The sequence below is a fragment of the Prinia subflava genome, chromosome 21 (assembly GCF_021018805.1).
Source record: "Prinia subflava isolate CZ2003 ecotype Zambia chromosome 21, Cam_Psub_1.2, whole genome shotgun sequence".
Taxonomy (NCBI): Eukaryota; Metazoa; Chordata; class Aves; order Passeriformes; family Cisticolidae; genus Prinia; species Prinia subflava.
In genome coordinates, this window is record NC_086267.1 from 1248388 (window position 1) to 1273836 (window position 25449).

Here is a 25449-nt window from a genome sequence, read left to right on the forward strand (position 1 = left end):
GAACTTCAGCCACTCAGAATGGCTCAATAACAGCCAGGGAACTTCTCTGGCCGCGCTTTGTGAAAGAAAAGGTTTTAATAACGGTGGAAATAACAAACAGAAGAAATTTAAGTTGAATGCGGTGCAGACAGAGCTCAGCGCTGGCTGAGGCAGTCCAAAAAATCCACTGAGCACCTCTGTGCAGTCTTTGAGCGCTCGCTGGTCCAGGTGGGACAGCTTGGCTTGCTGCCAACAGGAACAGCCACAGGTTTTGGGGAACGTTTCCAAAGCCCAACCAGCGCCCCTGTGCTGGCGCTGGGCCAACGCCGACGAGAGGAGAACGGAAAGTTCTGGTGCTTCTCCATAGTGGTCCAACTGAACCCCCTTTTCCTTATTTGGATGCACCAAGAGTGGATTTAACAGGGATGGGCTTAGAGGTCCCTTCCAAACCATTCTGTGATTCCCTTTGAGGTCCCTTCCAAACCATTCTGTGATTCCCTCGGTGGGAGTCTCTGATCTGTGGTGTCCTGCCCGCGGGTGGGACACTTGTGCGCCTCTTGTGGTTTTCCTTTAGTTGGGAAAATCCAGGTTTTTCTTCAAGTCAACGGGGATTCCTCCGTTTTCTCTTCTATCCCACGTCCCTTCTGCCGTGTGCCCGTGTGCCACGGCTGGAGTTTTGAGCAAGGAGCACACCCCGGTAATCGGGGGCCGTGTGGGTGACCCCTCGTTCAGGGTAAATCTCCGTTCCAGGGTTCACCAGCGGGAATATTCCAGTGGAAGGAGTAGTGAATCCCATCAGCCTTGGGCCTTCACCAAGGAATTCACAGCTTCTCTTGAGAGGGAAAAACGAAGTGAAAACCCAGACATTCCCCCAGCTTCGCACAGTGCGGAGCTGCTGGGTCCCGGCATGGCCAGGCCACCATTCCTGGGATTTTTCCAGGGATTTCCCAGGAGTTTCCTGGGGGTTTCCCAGGAGTTTCCATGGGATTTCCCAGGGGTTCCCTGGGGTGGTTTCCCGTGGGTTTCCTGGGGCTTTCCTGGGGGGTTCCTGTGGGTTTCCCAGGGTTTTCCTGGCAATTTCCTGGTGGTTTCCTGGGGTTTTCCTGGAAGTTTCCCGGGGGCTTCCTGGGTGTTTCCTGGCAGCTTCCTGGCAGTTTCCCAGGAGTTTCTTGGCTGTTATCCGGGTGTTTCCTGGTGGTTTCCTGGGCGTTTCCTGGGGGGTTTCCTGGCGGTTTCCCAGGGGTTTCCTGGTGGTTTCCCGGGCATTTCCTGGAGGTTTCCTAGGCATTTCCCGGAGGTTTCCTGGCAGTTTCCTGGGTGTTTCCTGGCGGTTTCCCGGGCATTTCCCAGAGGTTTCCTGGCGGTTTCCCGGGGGTTTCCTGGCGGTTTCCCGAGCATTTCCTGGCGGTTTCCCGGGGCTTTCCCGGGGTGATCCCAGCCCGTTGGTGTCCCTGTGTCCCCGCAGACGGCGGCAGCACCGTGCACCGGCCGCAGCCGCTGCCGCCCTCCACCATGCACCAGGGCGGGCTGGCCGCCGCCGCCGACTCCGGCTCTGCCTACGGCGCCCGGCACAGCTTCTCCAGCTACTCCGAGAGCTTCATGAACGCCACGGCGCCCGCCAACCACATGAACCCCGTCAGCAACGGCCTCTCCCCGCAGGTACGTGCCCGTCTCCGCCTTCTCCGCGTTCCGGGACCGGGGGCGCCGCCGGGACCAGCCGGCACCGCGGCGGTTGTCGGGGTTGTTGTGGTTGTTGTTGTGGTTGTTGCTGTCAGGAATTCCTGTGGGCAGCCCAGGGAGAGTGATTAGTTCGTTTGTTAATGAGCTGAAAGTATACGATGAAATCCTGGATGAGTCCTCAAGGCCAAGATCTGGAAGTAGGTGCTTCCCTTGGGAATTCTCCACCTGTGGGGTGTCCCAATTCCTCTGGCCCATCCCAAATTCCAGCTCCATACTCACCAAAGCTCGCAGAAAGTCCTGGAGGAGCTGGGATGGGCCATGGGCAGGATGGGATGATGGAAAGGGGAAGGATCCATGGATCCTTGGATGATGGAGAGAGCAGGATCCATGGATCATGGGATGATGGAGAGGCCAGGATCCATGGATCCTTGGGATGATGGAGAGAGCAGGATCCATGGATCCTTGGGATGATGGAGAGAGCAGGATCCATGGATCCTTGGGATGATGGAGAGAGCAGGATCCATGGATCCTTGGGATGATGGAGAGGGCAGGATTCATGGATCCACGGACAGCAGCTCTGTCCTGAGCCCAGCCCTGGTCATTCCCACAGCCGGGTTGGGGTGAGGGATCACCAACACCTGGAGCACCTCCCAAACCATTCCAGAGCCGGGGCAGCCCCTGCGGAGGGGCGCTGATCCCAAGGAAAGCACAGCCGAGGATCGGCTCCATGATTCCTCCTGGGTGGCTGATCCAGGTCTGGCTGGACCGTGGGCCTGAGCTCAGAGATGGAGATTTGGGGTTTGGCTTGGGGAAACTGCAGACAATCCTGCTGGTGCTCTGCACAAGGCGTGGGTGGGTTGTGGAGGAGGAAAGGAGTTTCCAAGCTCGCCTTTGTTTTCAGGTGGAACCGAAAATGAGCAGCCAGGACTTGTCCTTATCCTGAGGGACACCAAATCCCATTTTTTTCCCCGCTCTCAGTCACTTGTGTGAGGAGTTGTGTGAGGGGCAGCAGTGGTTTCAGAGGGTTCCAGTTTATTTAGGACTGGAAGCCAAAATAATTTGGAATTAGGAGGAGAAATGAGGTGGGCACCCGAAATGGGAAAAGCTGCAGGGGTTTGGAGAGGAGTCCAGCAAACAGGGACACCAGAGGGGTGCGGATGGTGAGGTCCAGTTTGGGATCTCTTGAGTGTGAGAACAAACACGGAGCGTCACTGGAAAGAGGGAATGTCTGCAACTTCTCTGGAATGGTACAAACCCCCCACTTTGGGCTGTGAGTGGGAAAATGTTAAAATGTGACGGGCACGAGGCAGAATGGGAAAATATTGAAATGTGACTGGTGTGGGGCAGAGTGGGAAAATATTGAAATGTGACTGGGTGGGGCTGGATGGGAAAATACTGAAATATTGACTGGCATGGAGCAGAATGGGAAAATATTGAAATATTGACTGGCATGGGGCTGGATGGAAAAATACTGAAATGTGACTGATGTGGGGCTGGATGTTGCTCCAAACGGGGAAATTTGTGGGGGAATAGGCAGATATCCCCCTGACAAGGGATTTCTGAGAGCACTGGGCTGGGAGGATACAGCCTGGGATTCAAAGGCAGGCCCGGGTTAGCTGGGCCGGCGCCCGGGATTAACTCAGATGATCCCGAGTGCAATTTATCCCCGTGGAGTAAGGCAGGGATGAGATGCCTGGGATGAGCCCCAGGCACAGAGAAGGCCATCCTGCAATTTCCATTTCCCTTCATCCTCTCCTGCCCGGTCTTGCAGAATCAGGGGCTCATTGAAAGGACCAGACCGTGGCTTTTCCTCCGCTTATCCCAATCCCAAATTCCCCTGCCCCCAGGCTCAGGCTGGGGACAGATATCCCTGAGCCCATAAGCCCTTTGTATGGGAAAGAGAGGATCCTTTATCTGGCAGGCCTGAAGAAAAGAGAGCTTTGCACCCCCAGGAAGAGGAGATTCCCGTTTTCCTGATGCTTTTAATCATGTGAGGGCCAAGATATCGGCGTGGAAATTCATCTGTTCCCTTTGTGCACAGAGAGCCTAACCCAGGTTATTTTGTGACTGCTTTGCATTCCCTGATCAGAAATCCCTGCCTTTCCCAGCCCTCTGCTGTTCCTAGTGGAAGGAGATGAGAAATGCTCCCGGTGGGATGGGGAGCCGCTGGATTTGTCCTCTTTCAGGGCAGTTTTGGGAGGTGTCTTTATGGGGTGCTCGGTGTAATTTATTAATTGTGCTGAGCACAATCCGGCCCTGCCGCGGCATTCCAGGGGGAATCCCGGCACGGTTCCACCCTCTCAGCTGCCTGGGGCTCCTCTCTGCGGGGGGAAGGATCAGCCAGAGGGGAAGAGGGGGTTCAGGAGGCTGGAAAAGCCAAACTGGGAGCTGAGGATGGCGGCGCTTTGCCTCCGCGCTGGTTTCTCCTTTCCCCCTTGGCAGCAGCAGGAGGAGGAGGAGAATTCCTGGGGTCTGGACAAGGGGAGGGGGCCGGGAGCTCCCAGCTTTTCCTCCCTATCCAGTTACCCCAGGATTGGGTGTCCTGGCTGGAATCCACGGGCTGTGCCGGCAGCTGGAATCCGGGAGGAGAAGAGCGGCGTTCCCACTTCCAAAGGGAAAATGGGGATTTGGGGTGGGGACCACAGAATTCCTGTTCTCAAAGAGAAAATGGTGATTTGGGATGGGCACCGTGGTGTTCCCATTCCCAAACAGAAAATGGGGATTTGGGGTGGGGATCATGGCGTTCCTGTTCCCAAAGACAAAATGGAGATTTGGGGTGGGCACCGTGGTGTTCCCATTCCCAAAGAGAAAAAGAGGATTTGGGGTGGGCACCACAGAATTCCTGTTCCCAATGAGAAAAAGGGGACTTGGGGTTTGCACCATGGCTTTGCTGTTTCCAAAGAGAAAAAGAGGATTTGGGGTGGGCATTGCAATGTTCCTGTTCCCAAACAGAAAACAGGGATTTGGTGTGGCCATGACAGCATTCCCGTTCCCAAACAGAAAACAGGGACTTGGGGTGAGCACTGTGGTGTTCCCACTGCCAAACAGAAAATGAGGATTTGGGATGGCATTCCCGTTCCCAAAGAGAAAACAGAGTTTTGGTGTGGGCACCATGGTGTTCCTGTTTTTAAAGAGAAAACAGGGATTTGGGGTGGCATTCCTGTTCCCAAAGAGAAAACAGGGATTTGGTGTGGGGACCACAGAATTCCTGTTCCCAATGAGAAAAAGGCGATTTGGGGTGGGCACTGCAGCACTCCTGTTCCCAAACAGAAAACAGGGATTTGGGCTGGCCACTGTGGTGTTCCCGTTCCCAAAGAGAAAATGGAGATTTGGGGTGGGCACCATGGCATTCCTGTTTTTAAAGAGAAAATGGGGACTTGAGGTGGCATTACCATTCCCAAACAGAAAACAGATTTGGGGTGGGCACTGCTGCGTTCCCATTCCCAAAGAGAAAATAGGGATTTGGGGTGGCCACTGTGGTGCTCCCATTCCCAAATAGAAAATGGGGATTTGGGGTGGCCATGACGGCATTCCTGTTCCCAAAGAGAAAACGGGGATTTGGGGTGGGCACTGCAGTGTTCCCATTCCCAAAGAGAAAAAGGAGATTTGGAGTGCACTTTGCAGCATTCCTGTTCCCAAACAGAAAAAGGGGATTTGAGGTGGCCACCGTGGGCTCATCCCCTGCTCCGGAGCAGATCCTGCAGGAGCTCTGCCCAAACTTCCCGTGGGAATTGTTTATTCCCCGTTTTCCAGCTGCTGGAGCCTCCCGGCTTTTCCCAGACTGTTCTGCCTCAATCCCAGAGCTCAGCTGGGAGTGTTTGGCTCCCGTTGCCTCATCCCCCAGTGAAGGACTTTGTGACATTTCACCCGAAAACACCAGCTGGGCTGGGCAGAGGTGACGCAGGTTAAGCCCAGCTGGAAGTTAAGCCTGACCCAGCTCCTTGTCCTGCCCCCATTTTTCACTTCCAGCTCTGGAATGGGAAGAGAACCAAAGTAAAACTTTGTGTGTTGAGAAAAGGAGAGTTCAATAGTTGAGAATGAAGTAAAATACAGTAATAATAATAATAATAATAATAATAATAATAATAATGGATAACCAAGTGTTGCTCAATGCAGTTGCTGGCCAATGCCAGATGCCCCTTCCCGACCCTTTCCCAGTGACTGTCCCCGTTGGTGCCCTGGGAATGGGGACATTCCGTGGGGGGGAATGTCCCTTTGGCCAGCTCAGGCCACCTGTCCCAGCCCTGTCCCCTCCCAGTTCCCTTTGGGACCCTCCCCAGTGGCAGAGCAGGAGATGAGGAGGGGAAAAAAGTTCCTGGAGTGAGGATGGGACGAAGAGGACTCGGTTACCCCCAACCCATCCCAAATCCCAAACCCTGGGAGGGAATTGCCCCTTCCCAAGCTGTGACCAGGAGAGAATCCCACAGGATTCCACCAGGACCCTGAGGGTGGCTCAGGTCCTGCTCCTGCCAGGACCTTCAGGAGACACCCCGGGGTGACCCAAGCAGGGATTGGGGATGGAGCTGGGGTTGGGGATGGAGCTGGGGTTTTGGGAAAGAGCAGGGGTTTGTGAGTGAGCAGGGACTGGGGATGGAGCAGGGACTGGGGATGAAGCAGGGATTGGGGATGGAGCAAGGATTTGGGACAGAGCAGGGGTTTGGGATGGAGCAGGGTTTGGGACAGAGCAGGGTTTGGGATGGAGCAGGGTTTGGGATGGAGCAAGGATTTAGGAAAGAACAAGAATTTGGGATGGATCTCTGCTGGGACAGAGCAGGGGTTTGGATGGAGCAGGGATTTGGGATGGAGCAGGGATTTGGGATGGAGCAGGGATTTGGGATGGAGCAGGGATTGGGATGCAGCAGGAATTTGGGATGGCTCTTTGCTGGGCCAGCCTCTGCCAGAGGGGGTTCCGGGCAGGGTCCCTGGGGTTCCCTGCTGCCTCCAGCTGAGCCCCCTGCAGCTGTCAGGACCTGCTCCCCCCTTATCCCGCCGGAGCTTGGAACCCACAGCAGGAACGTCCCCCCTGCTCCCCAAAGGTCTGGAGGTGGCCCCAGCTGTCCCCAGCCCGGCTGGGCTGGCCCAGAGCTGTTCCCAGAGCTGTCCCCAGCCCGGCTGGGCTGGCCCAGAGCTGGCCCAGAGCTGTTCCCAGAGCTGTCCCCAGCCCGGCTGGGCTGTCCCAGAGCTGTCCCCAGCCCAGCTGGGCTGGCCCAGAGCTGGCCCAGAGCTGTCCCCAGCCTGGCTGGGCTGGCCCAGAGCTGGCCCAGAGCTGTCCCCAGCCTGGCTGGGCTGGCCCAGAGCTGTCCCAGAGCTGTCCCCAGCCCGGCTGGGCTGGCCCAGAGCTGGCCCAGAGCTGTCCCCAGCCCGGCTGGGCTGGTCCAGGGCTGGCCCAGAGCTGTCCCCAGCCCGGCTGGGCTGGTCCAGAGCTGTCCCCAGGCCAGCACGGAGGGCTCTGCCCAAACCCCTGGAGCTGCAGAGCTCCCGAGGAAGGTCAAACACGGGGAGGGAGCAGCTCCACAGCCAGAGTGGGATTCCTGGAGCTTCTCTCGTCCTTCCTCCCCGGAGTGGGCTGGAAGCAGTGTCTGTGCCTGGCTTGGGGTCCCATAAACATTCCCGAATATTCCCGAATTTCCATCCCGCAGAGGAATCACTCCCAGTTATTGAGGGATCCTCACCGAGCTCCAGGAGAGCCCTGAGACACCCTGAGCCAGAACCTGGCAGGAAAAACAAACCCTGCACCCAGCTGAACCCACACCAGCTCAGCCTAGGCCAGGCCTGTCCTAGAACTGTCCCTCCCTGAGCTGGGATAAGGTTTGGGACAAACCAAGTCCTCAGGAATCTTAGAATCATCCCATGGAATTCGGCTTGGTAGGGACCTTGAAGCTCTGCTGATCCCAACCCCCCCTCCATGGGCAGCCACGACTTCCACCAGGCCAGCTTGCTCCAAACCCTGTCCAGCCTGGCCTTAAACTCAGTTTTAAGCCCAGTTCTGTCCTGATCAGGATCTGCCAGCCTGAATTTTCCCTTCTTGAGCGGGGCTGAGGCTGGGGACAAAACAAATCCTGATAAATCTTAGAATGATCCCAGGGAATTTGGCTTGGGAGGGACCTTAAAGCCCTGCTGATCCCAACCCCCTTCCACCGGGCCAGCTTGCTCCAAACCCCATCCATCCTGGCCTTAAACTCAGTTTTAAGCCCAGTTCTGTCTCAGTCAGGATCTGCCAGCCCTCCAGGAGCTGTGTGTGCTGCGCTGGGGGCTGAGGGGGGGAAATGGAATTAAGCTGAGTGTTACAGGACCAAAGCGGGGCCACTTGGGCTGATGCTGAGAGATCCCCTCAAACAGCAAAGAATTCGGGAATTTTCTGTGTTTTCTGCTGCTTTTCGTCTCCAGCCTCCTCTGCCACGCCTCTTCTGCCTTTTCAAGTGTCTCTCTGTGGGTTTTTAGGAGGGTTTGTTGCGCTGCCTCCCCTCCTGCAATTCCTGCTGCTCCCTGAGATCCCTGGGAAGGTTCCCTGCAGGGCAGGGTCCGGCCAGGGCTGCTCCAAAGCCAAAAAAAGAGCTCAGCTTGGGGCAGGTGGGGCTCAAAGCGGAGTTTTAAAGTCAGGAGTTCCAGGCACTTCCACAGCTTGTTATTCCTGAGAGCTCGGAATCTCCGAACAGCCCCGCGTGATCTCCAGGGATTAAGACAATTCCAGAAACACAAAGAGCCAAGAGAAACTTGTTCACCTCCTCAGAGTTGTTGCTTTAATTTTCTCAGGGCTTTCAGTGGCTTTATTTATTTATTTTTTTTTTTTTTTTTCTCCCTGAGCGAATTCATTCCCGGTGTCTGGAGCTTGGGGTCGGATCCCCAATCCCGGGTTTGTCACTGGGGTTTGGATCCCTCCTGGCTCTAGGAATTCCTTCCCTCATTTCCAGAGATCCCTCCTGGTTCTGGGCTCCCTCCTGACTTTGGGAATTCCTTCCCTCAGTTCCAGGGATCCCTCTTGGCTTTGGGAATTCCATCCTTGATTTCCCTTGATCCCTCCTGGCTTTGGGAATTCCTTCCCTCATTTCCAGAGCTTCATCCTGGCACTGGGAATTCCTTCTCTCAGTTCCAGGGGTCTCTTCTGGCTCTGGGAATTCCTTCCCTGATTTCCAGGGATCCCTCCTGGCTCTGAAAATTCGTTCCCTCAGTTCCAAGAGTCCCTTCTGGCTTTGGAAATTCCTTTCCTGATTTCCAGGGCTCCATCCTGGCTTTGGGAATTCCTTCTCTCAGTTCCAGGGATCCCTCCTGGCTCTGGGAATTTCTTCCCTGGAACTCCTGGCTCTGGGAATTCCTTCCCTCATTTCCCGGGATCCCTCCTGGCTCCGGAGAGGCCGCGCTGTCTCCTTCCCTCAGTGCCACCAATCCCTTTCTCCGTCTGGTGCCTTTTTTTTCCCTTTTTTTTTTTTTTTTTTTTTTTTTTTTTCGGAGACACTGTGCCTGTAATAAGCATTCCAAATGAGTCTTGCTGGGCCAGGAGAAAGGGGAGGGGAAGAAAAAAGGGGAGGAGAGGATGAGATTTGGGGGGGGGGGGTGTGAAGGGAGGAGGGGGTTTAAATACCAAAGAATTAGAAAAAAAATCTGATGCAAATCACTGGTAGAGAGAAAATTATGTGCAATTACCCGAGCGATACTGGGCAGCCGTGCCCACCCCAACCAACAAGATCTCATTAACAAGCAGAAAATAAGATTGAAATGGTGTGTAAAAGAGCTGAAAAATGAATTTGAATGCTGCATTTGTCCACAATTACCCCCTCGTTCACACATATTTTATTGCAATTTTTTTATTATTCTTAATCTTTCCATCCCTCAAAGCAGATTGGGAACATCCTGGCATTACAGTTGCTCAGGGAGGAAGCATTAAGGATTCCCCGTTTCCCTGAAAGGAGACCCTTCTCTCGCTCGCGTTTTCCGGGCTCGCTTTTGGCCGGATCAGGATTCATTTCCCGGCTTATCCGGGGCCAGGGCCGCGCTCCCGCCTCGTCCTTCACCGCCCCGCACCGCGGGCTCGCCCCTGCCCCTCTCCCCTTCCCCCTCCAGGCTCTGCCTCCCCCTCATCCCGCGGCATTCCCGATCCTCCAGAGGATCCCGATCCCTCCGCCGTGCCCTTCATCAGCGCCCCGCGCATCCCTGCTGCCCCTCCTCATCCTCTGCGGGTTCCTGCTGCGCCCTCGCCCTTCCCTCGCCGGGGTTGGGAAAGGGACACGGCAGCTCCCGGGAAAAGCGGCCCCGCGTCTCCCTAAACTTTTAACCTGCGCATCCCAGGAAAGCTGCCCGGCTTTCCACCAAAGTTTCCGGCATTTTTGGGGATATATTTCACCAAACAAAGCCCATCTGCTCTTGTCAGTTTGACGCCTCTGCTGCCGGGAGAAGGGAACATTCTTCCCGTGTGAAAGCAGATCCGCCCCGCTCCGCCTGCTTCCCGGGGACCCCGGCTCCGAGGAGGATGGGAAGGGGGAAAAGGGGGAATCCACACCCCAGGGGCCTCTCCGCCCTCCGTCCCGGTGTTCCGGGAGTGCCCCCGCTCGATTTGGGTGCTCCGATCCCTCTGGAAACAGAGCGGGAACGAAAAAAAGCGGGATTTTATTCCCTTAGCCTGAATTCCGTGTTCATCCCCGCGTGATTCCCGCTCCAGACGCCGTTCCATGCCTGTATCCCTGAGATAGGAAAATGTGGGAAGCACGGAAGGATTCGGGAGCATTCCCGACCCTGGAATCCCACGGGAATCCTGGCACTGCAAACTCAGGGAGCAGCAGGACTCAAATTTGGGGGGAATAAGGAAAAAATAGGGGAAGAAACGTAGGTGAAAACCTGAGGGGAAGAACAGGAGCGATGGCAGCAGGAAGGAGCAGCGTGGGGAGCCGCGGCAGCGCCCGATAACCCCAAATGTTGAATTTAATTTATTAAATTTATTGAATTGAATTGAAGGCACCCGGGGCTGAGACACCGAAATCTGTCCCCAAAACCTTCAATTGTCCCTCCCCAGCCAGACCCGGCCGTGGCGGCGAGAGCAAAGCCGGAGCAGGGCGGGTGGAACAGGAATTCCCGAATTCCTGCCACGGTCCGGCCAGCCCTGGTGTTTTGGGGTTTTATCAGCTCTCCTCTGGCTGTTCCCCGCGCCGGGGAGGGAACAGGGACGGGACAGGAGGATCCAGACGCGGGCTGTGGTTACCGAGGGGGCTCGGGGCGCGGCAGGCACCGCACGGGGGGAAACGAGCCATGAGCGATTAACGGGGCCCGGCATTCCCGGCCCCGCGACATCCCAGGGAGCCGGGATCGGGGGGAAAGGCAGCCCCGGAGCGGGGGGAGCGAGGCAGAGGGGAAAGCTGAAAAGCGAGGAATGCAATGGAAGGAATAAATAACCGGGATTCGGAGGGGGGGACGCCCCGGGATTCCCCGGGCGCGCATTCCCGGGGCACGCATTCCCAAGGCACACATTCCCAAGGCACACATTCCCAAGGCACACATTCCCGACTGTGCCTGCTCCATCCAGCTGCGCTCCAGCTGTGCCCCGCCCGGGAGGAGCCGTCCCGGGCAGGGAGAATCCAGCCCGGGCTGCCCCGCTTGGTTCTCCCCGGGGCGGCTCGTGGGGTTCGCTCCGGAGGTGCCGCCAGAGGGGCTGGGAGCGGGCCCGGGGCTCTCCTGGCGAGATTCCAGCTTGTCCCGGCTCGGGAATCCCTGCCCGGGGGAGATGGGCAGGGGCAGTGAGCCCCCTCCGTGTGTGCGGCTCTCCCGGAGGTCTGGGGGTACCTGAGCACCCAGCGGGGTTGGTTTTCCCCTCGCTTGGCCATCCGTGTGCGCTAAGGAGGAGGGAAACTCCCCCTCCCTCCCCTCCCAGCCGGGATCGCTGCTGGAGAGGCACATGGAGGAGTTCCGGGGCTGGATCCACCCCTGGAGCAGCCCGGAGAGCTGCTCAGGAGGGCTCTGCGGCCCCAAAGCTCGGGAGAGGTGTGAGGGATGAGATGAATCCCAAATGGACGCTGGGCTGGATTTTGGTGTGAGGCAGTTGAGAGTTTGGGGTGGCGTCAGCTTCCAGAGCCTCCAGAGCGACCTCCCACCACCCCAGGTGTGGAGAAGGAGCGGGGAATGGCCCTGAAGTGTGGGCTCAGAGAGTTTGGGGTGCCAGGAATGGCCCTGCAGTGTGGGCTCAGAGAGTTTGGGGTGCCAGGAATGGCCCTGCAGTGAGGGCTCAGAGAGTTTGGGGTGCCAGGAATGGCCCTGCAGTGAGGGCTCAGAGAGTTTGGGGTGCCAGGAATGGCCCTGCAGTGAGGGCTCAGAGAGTTTGGGGTGCCAGGAACGGCCCTGCAGTGTGATCTCACACAGTTTCTGGTGTCAGGAATCGTTCTGCAGTGTGACCTTGCGCAGTTTGGGGTGCCAGGGCCGGGCAGGGACATTGCTCAGACAGTTTGGGGTGCCAGGAACGGCCCTGCAGTGTGAGCTCAGAGAGTTTGGGGTGCCAGGAATGGCCCTGCAGTGTGGGCTTGGACAGTTTGGGGTGCCAGGGCCGGCAGCAGCCGCTGCGTGCCCAGGGAAGTGCCGAGGGAGGAGATCCAGGAGCCGCAGGGAAGGACAGGGCGGCTCCCGGGGATGGGGTCCATTCCAGGCCGGGGTCCCCCCCTTGTGTGGCGCTGGATGTGCGGGGAGATCTCCGGGGGCTGCGGGGCCTCTGCTGCCTCCTGAGACAGCCGAGCCCGGGGTCAGCAGGGCTGGAGATCCCAGATCCCAGTGGGGCTGGAGATCCCGGCAGGGCTGGAGATCCCAGATCCTTGCGGGGCTGGAGATCCCAGATCCTTGCGGGGCTGGAGATCCCGGCAGGGCTGGAGACCCCAGATCCCGGCGGGGCCGGCAGGAGCAGAGCAGAGCAGAGCAGAGCAGGGCAGCGATCAGAGGTTGTGCGGGGTCCCGGCCCGCCGCTCTCAGCCCCGGGCAGTCCCTGAGCCCATCCCGGCTGGAGATGAGCGGGATCGGATTTCAGGGAATGAGCACCTGGAGGGTGATGTGAGCCCGGCAGGGCACGGGGCCAGGCCGGGCACATCCAGGGAAATCACGGGGCTGGCGATGGGGCTGGGGGGAAAGCGGGAATGCAGGCATGGAGGGGCTGTTCGGGGAAAACACCGGGAATTTGGGAAATTTCCCCGGCTGTGGAGTTGAAGGGAAAGAGGGAATAGAGGCACGGAGGGGCTGTTTTGAGGAGTCATAAGGAAAATCAGTGTTTTCCAGGATGGATGGGAAGAAGGGAATAGAGGCATGGAGAGGCTATTTTGGAAAACCATGGGGAATTTGGGAGATTACCCATCTGTGGGGTTGGAGGAAAGAGGAAATGCAGGTATGGAGGGCTTGTTTTAAGGAGTCATAAGGAAAATCACAGGAGAGTCAGTGGTTTGCAGGAAGAAGGGAATACAGATATGGAGGGGCTGTTTGGGGAAATCACAGGGAATTTTGGAGGCTGTGGGGTTGAAGGGAAAGAGGGAATGCAGGCATGGAGGGGCTGTTTGGGAAAATCACGGGGAATTTGGGAAATTACCCCGGCTGTGGGGCTGGGGGGAAAGAGGGAATAGAGGAACGGAGGGGCTGTTTTGAGGAGTCATAAGGAAAATCAAGGGAACATCAGTGGGTTATAGGATTGAGAGGAAAAAGGGAATACAGACATGAAGGGGCTGTTTGGGGAAATCACAGGGAATTTTGGAGGCTGTGGGGTTGAAGGGAAAGAGGGAATAGAGGCACGGAGGGGCTGTTCTGAGGAACCACAAGGAAAATCACAGGAAAATCAGTGTTTTGCAGGATTGAGGGAAAGAAGGGAATACAGACATGAAGGGGCTGTTTTGGAAACCATGGGGAATTTGGGAGATTACCCCGGCTGTGGGGTTGAAGGGAAAGAGGAAATGCAGGTATGGAGGGGCTGTTTGGGGAAATCACTTCGCGGGCCTTGCAGATGGAGGGGGAAGAGGCCAGACCGACGAGTTTTGGGTAGGAATCCACCCACCGGGCCAGCGCGGAGGTGACACCGGGCTGTCCCCGCGGGTCGCGGCTCTCACCGCCGCTCCAGCCCGGCTCGGGGCATCCCTGGGGCGCTGCCCTGTCCCTCCGGAGCCACCCACCGCTGTCCCACCCCCGCTGCAGGGACACGGCGGGGCCACCTGCTCCCGATGGGGACCCGGAGAGGGGACACCGAGCTCCGCCGCGGCACCGCCAGCTCCTCTCTGCCTCCCCGAGCCTCTCCCAGCTCCTCGCCTCCCTCTCCCTCGGCCGTGCTGCCTCTCTCCGCTCCCCCATTTGATGTGGAGAGGAGCTGTCTGCCACTCGCGCGTCTGTTCCGAGAAGGGATCAGAAGTTTCAGCGAGCGCTCGGCGCCTCTCCTTTGATCCATGTCCTGAGGCCTGCTTGACAGCGAAAAAAAGCATGGAGACAAAACGACTCAGTCAAAGTGATTCCTGACAACTGTCTCCATGAGATAAGGAAGCTCTCTGTGTCTTGGTGGTTTTTTTATTTTTTTTTTCTTCTTCTTCTAATACCGCCTCTCCGTTTCCATAAGAAGCGGAGTCACTTTAAACCAGAGGAGCAGCGGAGAAGCGCCGAGCGCAGAGCTGAGCTTTATCGCGCTTCCTGTCTCCTTTCCCACTCTTTTTTAATTATTATTTTTTCCTTTTTTTTTTTTTTTTCCCCAAAACCCCCTCTTTCCCCCGTTTTTTCCTGCCTTCCCCCAGTGCCGCTCCAGAGCAATCCTGGCCCAGCGGAGCCCAGGACATCATTCCGAGCGCGGGGAGATGCCAGCTGTCCCCGCGAGGGGACACGGAGAGGCGCGATGTGACAATGGCCAGCCCTTCCAGGAGAGGGGGGGGGCCTCATTAGCAGCCGGGCTTTACCCGCGCAGCTCCTCGGAGCGGCTCCCGCCGCTGAGCCCCGCGGTTTTCACTGAGTGTCGCTGTGCCGGGCTCGTGTCGAGCAGGGAATGTCCCCCCGCCCTTCGCCGGGGACAGAGGGGAGCGTGCAGGGCCCGGGAAAGGTGTGCGGGAACAGGGAGTGGGATCGGGGTCCCGAACACAGGAATTCCCGGGACAAGCAGCACGTGGAGGGGACAGGGAGGTGAGGGACACGGGGGGACAGGGCCACTCCAGCCGTGGGAATGCAGGATGGATCCCAGGCTGTTCCGTCCCGGCTCTGGAAAGCTACAGGGGACCTCAGGTGACCCAGCCTGGCTCGGGGCCTGCAGAGGAGGGGGTGGCTCGGAGGGCCCTGGCAGGACACAGGGCTGGGGATGGGCACAGGGACTGGAGGGTCACGGAAGGGTTGGAGCAGAAAAGACCTCGGGGCTCCCATCGCTCCAGCCCCTCGGGCGGGCACGGAGCGCTCCCGGTACCCCGGGCCGGTAATGGGCACAGAGCGCTCCCGCCACCCCGGGCCGGTAATGGGCACGGAGCGCTCCCGCCACCCCGGGCCGGTAATGGGCACCGAGAGCTCCCGCCACCCCGAGCTGCTCCAGCCCCTCGGGCCGGCACGGACCGCTCCCGCCAGCCCGGGCTTCTCCAACCCCTCGGGCGGGCACGGAGCGCTCCCGCCACCCCGGGCCGGTAACGGGCACGGAGCGCTCCCGCCATCCCGGGCTGCCCCGAGCCGGCCGCGGACCCCTCCAGGCTCAGAGTCCCGGGCTCTGGAACCTCCGCCGGGGAGTTCCTCTGTCCCCGCTCGCCGTGGTGAGGCTTTCGCGGCCGCCTCGCTCCGGAGCGGAGCTCCATTAGCGGCGGGGCCGGGGGGCGGCGGGGGGCGAGGGGGCCCCGCCGAGGGGGAGGGGCCCTTCCCCCCAGAACCGCGCTGCGCCGCGCTGATAAACAGCAAATATCGGGGAACGGGATTTCCACATTATCTGAGCGCGGCAGAAAATCAAAATTTCAGTCTAAATCCGAGGAGACGAAGCTCATAAGCTCCTCCAGCTGATACAGGCGCCGAGCCCGAGCCGGAGAAGGCTCAGGAGGCACAAAATAACATTTTTCGTTTTAAAAAAAAATGAAAAGTAGAAGAAGAAAAGAAAAGAAAGCAAAAAGAATGAACGAGAAGGGAGAAGCAAGAAATCTTTGGGGGCTGCCTGCGAGGAGGGGAGAGAGGGAGGGAGGAGGAGGAGGAGGAGAGGTGGTGCAGAGAGGAGCAATTGTGTGGTGCTGCAGCCCCTTCCTGGTGAGGGGAGAAACAGCCGGGAGTGCTGGGGAGTGCCTGGGAGGGGGCTGGGAGTGCTGGGGAGGGAACTGGGAGTGCTGGGGACGGGGCTGGGAGTGCTGGGGAGGGAACTGGGAGTGCTGGGGAGGGAACTGGGAGTGCCTGCGAGGGGACTAGGAGTGCTGGAGGGGTGCTGGAGAGGGGACTGGGAGTGCTGGGGACGGGGCTGGGAATGCTGGGGAGGGGACTGGGAGTGCTGGGGACAGGGCTGAGAGTGCTGGGGAGGGAACTGGGAGCGCTGCCTATCCCAGGAAGGTCCCAAAGGGCTGCTCCGGCTGCCCTGGGCCGGACCCGCAGGCCCGCAGCGGCTGCCGGAGGTGCCGGCAGCGCCTCATGAGCGATGCGAGGGCGCAGCCGAGCCCCGAGTCGGGAGCGGGGCCAGCCCCGTCCCCTGAGCCCGGCCCGGCCCCAGAGCCCAGTCCCGGTCCCGGTCCCAGCTCCGGCCCCAGAGCCCGGCCCCAGAGCCCAGCCCCGGTCCCGGTCCCAGCCCCAGCCCCAGAGCCCGGCCCCGGTCCCAGAGCCCGGTCCCAGTCCCAGAGCCCGGCCCCGGCCCCAGAGCCCGGCCCCGGTCCCAGAGCCCGGTCCCAGTCCCAGAGCCCGGCCCCGGCCCCAGAGCCCGGCCCCGGTCCCAGAGCCCGGCCCCGGTCCCAGAGCCCGGCCCCGGCCCGGCCGCTCCCGCCGGCACACGGAGCAGGAGCCGCCCGCGGGGGGCACCGGCTCTGCGGCAGGGAAGGGGTGCCAGGAGAGCGGAGAACTGCTCCGGGACAGGGATGGGGCTCCCTAAAATCTGAGAGTGGGGTGGGAGCGGATCAGCAGTGCGGGATTGATGCTGAAAATAGCGGGGAACTGCTCCTGGATAAGGATGGGGCTCCCTAAAATCTGGCACCGGGATTAGAGCGGGTCAGAAGTGCGGGAGTGATGCTGAGGAGAGCAGGGAGCTGCTCCTGGAGAGGGATGGGGCTCCCTGAAATCTGGGAGCGGGTGGGAGTGGCCGCACCTCGGGGCCGAGGGACGCGGTTCTGCCTGCCCTGGAGGAATTTTCTCCATCCCGCAGCATTTCCCAGGTGGTTCCAGCGCCTGCTGGAGCAGGAATTCCCAGAGTATCCCGTGTAGCCGTGTCCCGGCCATCCCCGCAGCCCCGGTGCTGTGCCCTGACCTTCCCTGCAGCAGAAACTCCCCAAAGGCTCCCGGGGTTTTCCCGGGGGGAATGCGGTCTGTGCAGCCCCCGAGGCTCCGGGCTCTCCCCGGGGCTCCTCCTCAGCGCTGCTCCGAGCAAGGAGGGAAAAGAGGCAGGCCCGAGTGGCAGGAAAGGTTTTCTTGGTTCCTGCCGCGGCCAATTCCTCCTCCTGCTCCATCACAGGCTCCTTAAAACCCAGAAAACAAAGGAATTCCTCCCCCTGAGCTGCTCCCTCAGCTCCCAGGAATGTCCATTCCCCCTTCCCACCCCATTCCTACACCCATCTCTGGAGTGGCTCTTTCAGGCAGGGAATTTTAGGGTCAGTTCCAGCCGGGGCAGGTTCCTGGTGTCACCCTGGTCCCTCCGTGCAGGCCCAGGGGCTGCCGGTGGAACTGAAGCCCAAAATTTTGGGTTTTCCTGGGCAGAACTTAAGGCTCAGCCTGACTGCGGTGCTGGAGTGAGTTCTGCCGCTGAGGAGAGGAGGGGATTTGGTTTGGGTGAGGAGGAGGAAGGTGAGGAAGGGACGCCTCTGAAGCATCACCGTGGTACTGGCAAAGAGAATCCCGCGGGTTAAAATTTGGGAATTTCGGGGCTGCAGGATTGTCCCACCCCCTCTGCACTGCCAGCCCTGTCACGCTCTGCTGTCCCAGGTGGGCAGGGCTGTTTTCCCTGGAATATTTGAGCTCTCCCTTCTCCCAGGTGCTCACACAGAATCCCTAAAACCAAAAATCAGGCCAGGGAGGGATCTCTGCTCTCACAGCCGGGGCTGAGCCACCGGAGCCATTTCACGGCGGCTTAGGCCCGGGTTTAAAGAGCCCCACACCTCGCTCAAGGTGCAGATCTCAAGGCCACCCCTTAGGATCGGTGCTTTGGAGTCCCCCGGCCCCTTCCCGGGGTGCTGAGCAGGGCTGGCGGTGCCTCGGTCCCCTCTGTCCTCAGCAGAGTTTGGGGCTCTCTGTGGAGCTGTGGGGCTCTGCTGCCACCCCCCACAGCGGATCACCCTTCTCATTTCAGGAATAACCATTTGGGGTTATTCCCAAAAAAACCCTCCCAGCTGTGCCCAAGGCTGTTCTGTGACACCAACCCCATCCCTCAGCAGCCAAACCCCGCAGGAAGGGCTGAGTTAACCCCGAGGGGGCTGTGCAGGGCTGCTGGGGGGTCACACACAGCCCTCCCCACCCCAAACCCGCTCGGGGCACACCCAGGAGCTCCTGGAGGCTGCTGTGGCTCTAAAACTCAGGTGGTTTTTGCTGCCCAGGCTGAGCCCAGGCAGCTCCGACCCTGCTGTGCCCACCACACCCTCGGGGTCCCTCCTGCTGCCCTCCCAGTCCTCCCAGTCCCTCCCTGGAGAGTGGAGTGGGAGCCCAGGAAAACTGAATCCCTGTGGTGCTGCCTCGGCCCACTAGATTTGGGGAGATTTGGGGTTTTTTTTAATCTTTTTTGGACACATCCTTGGAGTCCCAGCCTCGGGGGTTCTTTGCCTCTCTGTCACCCCCACAGCTCCCGGCCCGGCCCCGGGGGCTCCGTTCGGTTTTCCCCGAGCCCGGCGGGGGGCGGGAGGTCAGGCCCCGGCGAGTGTTTCCATTTAGTTCCAGATACCAGCCTGACAGGTGGGTGCCTCTTGATTAATTCCCAGCTCCCCTAAAAACCTCCCGGGCTCCCGGGACGGGCCCCGCCCCACTCCCGGCAGAATTCGGGGGGCGGCTGGGGGGATGTGGGGGGTCCATCCAGGACATCCGGAGGGTTTCACCCCAGTGCTTGGCAGAGCCCCCCAGTGAGGGTGTTTGACTGGGAGGCGCAGCCAGCAGCCCCCCCCGGGCTCCCAGTTCTCCCAGTTTGGTTGCTGTGGAGCAGCTCTGAGCTGGCCCTGTGCCCCTGCCCGTCCCCGGGGGTGCCAATGCCCTGCCCAGATCCAGGAAAAGGAGAATTGGGGGCTCTGAGGGGTCCCTGGGGGTCCGGCTGCTGCCAGGGCACCCCCGAGCCTGGGCTGGCTCCTCGGCCCGGGGCTGGTGGCCTGGGGGGCAGCAGGGCCACTCCGGGGGCTGTCCCTCGCGATTGTTCCTCCCAATTGCCCCTCCCGATTGTCCCTCCCCATTGTCCCTCTCAGGGCGCAGGTGCTTGGAGGTGACAAAGAGAGAAGGTCCCCAAATGGTGACTCAGCCCCTCCCGCGGGGACTCTGTGTGGGGGCTGCAGCCAGAGACCCCCAGAGACCCCCCAAGACCCCCAGAGACTCCAAGAGAACCCCTGAGACCCCCTGAGATCCCCAGAGAGCCCCTCAGACCCCCAGAGAGTCCCCAAGACACCCAGAGAGCCCTCAGAGAGCCTCTGAAACCCCCTGAGACCCCCAGAGATCCCAAGAGATTCCCAGAGAGTCCCTGAGACCCTCTGAGACCTTCCAAGACCCCCAGAGAGCCCCTGAGATCCCAGAGACCCCCAAGACCCCCAGAGAGCCCCTGAGACCTTCCAAGACCCCCAGAGAGCCCCTGAGATCCCAGAGACCCCTGAGACCTTCCAAGACCCCCAGAGAGCCCCTGAGACCCCCCGAGATCCCCAGAAAAGGAGTGGGAGCCCAGGAAAACTGAACCCCTCTGGTGCTGCCTCAGCCCACGGGGAGATTTTGGGTTTTTTGTCCTTTTTTGGACACATCTTTGGAGTCCCAGCCTCGGGGGTTCTTTGCCTCTCCCCTTTTCACATCCTCTGAGTGCCCAGAAATGCCTGAAATCCCCACCCTGGTCCCTAACAGTGCCCAAAACCCAACAATTTCTCCCCAGAACGTCTCTGCACATCCACACCGGGGAAATTCCTGAGGTTTGGGGAGCTGAGGGAGTTTCAGAGGGGAGGCAAATCCCGGTCACCCCAAGGAGCTCAGGAGGGACAGGGAAGGTGATTTCGTGCCCAGGTCACTCCCGTCCCTCACTCCCAGCTCCAGCCCCGGCAAACGCCGGGGGATTTTCCCCATCCCTTTGTCAGGGTGGATCCCCCACGCAGGAATGTGGAGATTAAAACACCAAAGGGCTCCAGGACACCCCGAGGAGTGGGAGGAAAGGACAAATCTGGGATCTTTAGAGGTGCTGCAGCCTCCTGAGCAGCGCTGAGGTGGGAGGGGAGCGGCCAATGCCGGAACATTTATGTAAAAAAAAAATCAACTTATTAAAATTTCACCCGGCTGCATCTCCTGCTTATTCAAACAGCGCCAATTTCCGTGGATCTCATATCAGCTCCCAGCATCTTCCAGCCTCGGTGCTTGGGTTATATGGGGAAGAGAGAGAGAGAGGGGAGAAAAAACAGCGAGCAAAATAAAAGCCGCTATCTGACAGAATCTCTCCTGGGGATCTCAGTTATTAAAAAAAAAAAAAAAAGGAAAAAAAGAAAAAAAAAGGAAGAATAATTTTTTTCTCTCTTGGCTGCTGTTTGTTAAATGTGCAGGAGCCATAGGCAAATTTTTGCTAATTTTGTGCATGCTTTTATCATCCTGGTGATTCACTGGCAGCTTTATCCCCCGATAAGTGGATTAGTTGTTGAGCTAAACAAAAAGGTGTTTGACAAGCAGGAAGCTCCAAAGAACATATTTGTTTTCCGAAGAATGGAGCCGTGTTTGCTGCTCGGTGCAGCGCGGGGCGTCGCAGGGAATTTCATTACCCCGAAGGAGAGGCCTCCGAGCCCTCCTGCTCTGCGCAGGGCTGTGGTGCAGCCTCTCCCCCCGTCAGGGCTTTGGGGTTTTCATTCTCTGCCTTTTGGGGTCGGGGTGTGGCTGCTGAGGAGGGGTTTGGTGTCGTAGGAGCTCTCTGGGTTTATTTGGGGGTAACACCTGGGGGTGTTTTTGGGGGTGTCAGCAGAGCCCTGCCCTTCCCAGCCAGAGCCGGGCGTGGGGCTGGGACTGAGGGCGCAGAGGGAGAATTTGTCCAAAAAGAGGAGAACGGGGCTGAAATGAAATCCTGACTTCATCCAAACCTTCCACGGTCACATCCGAGTGTCTCCTCCCCCCCGGGGTGTTTGAAGGTCGTGATTCCAAGGGCAGGGTTGGAGGCACAGGGATTTTATCCCGTTGAAATGTAAGGCTGGAGCCCTGAGGCTCTGCCAAGGGCCTGTGCTGGCCCCAGGCCCCTTCCCTACAGAAGAGCTCCAATTCCAAATTTCTGCAGTCCCGTGCTTGATTCCAATCCATCCCAGCACTGCCCTCTCCTCTCCCCACTCAGGCACCCGCAGGCCTCGGACTGTGTTAGCCAAATCCATGGGAATAATGGGAATTTTCCGGGAATTTTTCGGGAATTTTCCCCTTGGAGCTGCCAGGAGCTTGGGGACAGTGACAGTGACTGTCCCTCACGGGGATCAGGAGCCAGATGTGCTCCTGGCCTCCCGCTGTCCAGGGGATGTCCTGAAACAAAGGTGCTGCTGATCCTGCCCAGGCTGCTCTTCCAAGCTCTTATCCCAGCTCCATTTCCATCCCAGGCTTCCAAGCTCTTATTCCATCTCCATGTCCATCCCACCTTTCCCAGCTCTTTTCCCATGTCTCCTTCCATCCAACCCTTCCCAGCTCTTTTCCCATCTCCGCTCCCACCCGTGCCCTCGGCATCCCCCCTTTCCTGGTGGCCCGGCTCTGTTCTCCCCAGGGTCACCCTGCCTGCACCCCCGGGCTCCTCCTGCAGCCATCGGGAGCAGCCACTGAGATCCCCCTTCCCTGGGCATTCCTGGTTTTCCAGCCTGCCATGAGAGCCGGGAATGGGCCGGCTGATAGGGATGTGGCTCCGTCCCCTCCTGGCTCTGCAGTGACCCCTCAGGGGCAGGGAGGGTTCATGGAGGAGATTTTGGGGTGGACAAGAGGGCAGGTGAATCCCCAGGGATGTCCATCCCCCAGGGAAACGCGGCCTCCTCCCACATCCCAACCCGAATGCTCCCTGTGCCCTTCGGAACCACAGCCAGCCTTGGCCATAAGAGCAGAGCAGTCACAGTGCTGGGATGGCACTGCCGGCATTCCCGGGAGCCCAGAGAGGGAAGGAGAGGCAGCTGCACCATCCCCATCCCCATCCCCATCCCCATTCCCATTCCCATCCCCATCCCCATCCCCATCCCCATCTATCCCATCCCCATTCCCGAGCTTCCCCCACACTCCCCGGGGGTGCAGCAGCGCCGCTTTTCCCTGCCCGGGGCCTGGAGCGGGGTCCTTTTCCTCCTTTTCCTGGGATTTGGGGAAGGGAAGCAGCGCTGGGAGCGGGGGAGGGCCGAGCTCAGAGCCGCGGCCGGCAGCGCTCGCTGTGGTGGCTCCGGCAGGGAAGAAACCGGAGAGGGAGGGAAGGGAAGGAGGGAGGGAGAGGGGAGGGAAGGAGGGAGAGGGGAGGGAGGGATAGGGGAGGGAGGGGGGCCGCGGCCGCGGAGGAGCCAGAGGTCCCCAGCTGGCTGTGAGTGGCATCTGCGCGCGGAGCGCAGCCTCCAGCTGAGAGCTATTTCACTATTTATTTACATGTAATTATTGCTATGAGGTGCAGATATTAACACTGTCAAGAGCAATTTGCCCTGACATTTTTCACTCGCTCTGTTCCCTGACGTTCGGGGCTGGGTGGGAATTTTTTTTTTTCCCTCTGCCTCTCTCTCTCCGCCGCTCCCTCCTCCCGGCCCCGCTCCGCTGCGGGCACCGCGCCGCTTTAATCCCGCGCCCTTCGCAACTCATTAAACTTCGAAATTTAATTTTGGCAGGGGCGCGGGGAGCGGCCGCCGCCCCCGCCCGGCCCCCGCCGCCCCTACCCGGCAGCCGAAGCGTTCCCGGCGCCAACAAACCGAATTTACCGCTGGCCGCGTTTTCAATTGCCAGGCAATCTCGGCCCCGACCTCCGCTGCATCTCAAACACCCCAAAGGTGCTCGAGCGTTCGTGGCGGGGACCCTCGGAAAGCAAACGCAGAACAAAGATTTTTTTCCCAGCCTCTGGCCCCAGCAGCACAAAAATCACCTCCCGCCCCAAATCTGGGCTGCTTCCGACTTTTCCAGCCCCGTTTTTTTCCCCTTTCTCTCCGCTGCCCGAACCACCTGATCTGGAGGGTTGGTGACACTTTAAATTAAGATTTCCGGCCCGTGCCGCAGCCCTGATTTAATGAGACAGTTGTTGGATGTCATTTAATAAATCCCAATCGCGCATCAGGACTCGTTTGCCGTGTGGCGGCGGGGACGTGACGGGCGCAGCTCAGCCCAGCCCGGCTTCTCCCCTCTGCCGGGGGGGATTTGGGATCCTTCAGTGGCCAGGACAGGATTTGGGATCCTTGGGCAGCCAGGAGGGGATTTGGGATCCTTCAGCAGCCGAGAGGGGATTTGGGATCCTTCAGCAGCCGAGAGGGGGTTTGGGATCCTTGGGCAGCCAGGAAGGGATTTGGGATCCTTCAGTGGCCAGGAGCGGATTTGAGATCCTTTGGCAGCTGAGAGGGGATTTGGGATCTTTCAGCAGCTGCGAGGGGATTTAGGATCCTTCAGCAGGCACGAGAGGATTTAGGATCCCATGGCAGCTCCTTGGTGCACAATGAACCTCTTTCCTCCTTCCTCCTCCCTTGTCCGTCCACCACCCCAGGATTCCCCATTCCTGTTCCCTCAAGGGCCAGGAGGGAGAATTTAGGATTTAGGATTGGGTGACCACTCCAGGGTGTGTCAGGGCTGTTCCTGGAAGGAGAAAATCCCATAAATTCTGGGTATTCCTCAGAGCTCACGCCTGCTGGGGTTTTGGAAGGGATTTTAATGATCCCTCCCTTTTATCTACAGCACTTTTGGCCCTTTTTTTGGTCATTCTTAGGATTGGACCCGACCTGGCTTCTGCTCTCTTGGCTTGGCAGGGAAAGATTGAGGAATTGGGAGTTTTCTCCCTCTTTTCTTCTGGATCTGCTTCCTCGGGAAGGGCACAGCCAGAGAGCCAGGCCCAAGGGGAGCGGGTCAGGCCCAAGGGGAGCGGGCCAGGCCCCAGATGTGTTTTTTGGGGGACAGGGTTGCTCCTCTCCTTGTGCAGGTGGCACAAACAAAGACCCAGCCACAAATGTCCTGCCGTGCACCTGTGACCCTCATCACAAGGGAAAAGGGAGAGCCGGGACGGCCGTGGGTGATGGAGGGAGCAGGATGAGGTCCCTGCATTCAGCTCTCCCTGCAGGGTTCGGTTTTCTCCCTTAGTAAACAGAAGGACAGAAAGCATCACAAGGAGATCGTTCCGTTCATCGTGCTTTGCCCCAAATTGCCGCATTTTGCCTCATTTTGGCCCCTGCCTCGGAAGTTTGTGCTCTCGAATTTTATCCTTCCCGGAGTTTCTCTATATCCGTCTGATCCTGGCTGCCGTGGGCATTCCTGGATAGAGGGCACCCCTAAGAACCTCCTGTCCAAGCACCTTGGGCAAAGCTCCCAGGCACAGGCAGCACTTAGCAAGCTCAGCTCTGAGTGATTTCAGCTCTTAGCAAGCTCAGCTCTGAGTGATTTCAGCTCTTAGCAAGCTCAGCTCTCAGTGATTTCAGCTCTTAGCAAGCTCAGCTCTCAGTGATTTCAGCTCTTAGCAAGCTCAGCTCTCAGTGATTTCAGCTCTTAGCAAGCTCAGCTCTCAGTGATTTCAGCTCTTTGCAGGTTCAGCTCTCAGTGATTTCAGCTCTTAGCAAGCTCAGCTCTCAGTGATTTCAGCTCTCAGTGATTTCAGCTCTCAGTGATTTCAGCTCTTAGCAGGTTCAGCTCTCAGTGATTTCAGCTCTCAGTGATTTCAGCTCTTTGCAGGTTCAGCTCTCAGTGATTTCAGCTCTATGCAGGTTCAGCTCTCAGTGATTTCAGCTCTCAGTGATTTCAGCTCATGACCTTGCTCAGTGCCTCAGCAGATGCAGGGAGAGAGAGGAGAAGCGCTGGATGAGGTTCCACAGATGAGTCTTTATTGGCATCCTCTGCGAAGGGGTTCAGGGACAGCTCTTCTGCTGAGCTGGGCAGAAGTGGGGTTTGTACAGGGTACCAAAGTTTTGAGAAATGGCCCAAAGGTGTGAGTCGGGTAAAAGTGACAGATTGTCCTACAGGGAGATGGGAGAGGGTCTGAGGGCAGGAGGGGTTACTTGGCCCAGTCACCATGACCGGGCATTTCTTTATCTTAGAAAACTGAAAGCCAGAGAGGCCTCTCAGGCCTCACGGCTGCAACATGGAATCCTCACTCTCTCCCGTTTCCGTGGGTGCCAAGGGAAAGGTGTTTCTCCCTCTAGAGGAAAATATTTCTCCTTCCCACAGCCTCCATCCCTCACTGCTGACCCCTGGCCAGCCTCTTCCAGGAGGAGCCGGGATTTAAAGCGGGACCTTCCCTGTTTGTGGCTGTGGGTTTAAATCGGGGCCCAGCGTGGAAATGCCACATTCTCTGCTCTCAGCTCCCCCTCCCCACCCCATCCCTGTGCGTGGCACTCA

General features: G+C 58.8%; 1 protein-coding gene across 2 annotated transcripts in view; it reads left to right on the forward strand.

The window, feature by feature from the left end:
* The window catches only part of PAX7 (paired box 7), a 114793-nt gene that overhangs the window by 70004 nt on the left and 19340 nt on the right, over positions 1-25449 (forward strand). For both annotated transcript variants that reach the window (XM_063417541.1, XM_063417542.1), the window contains exon 7: positions 1445-1638. In XM_063417541.1, coding sequence (XP_063273611.1) covers positions 1445-1638 — 194 coding nt within the window. The remainder of the gene's footprint in view (positions 1-1444; positions 1639-25449) is intronic.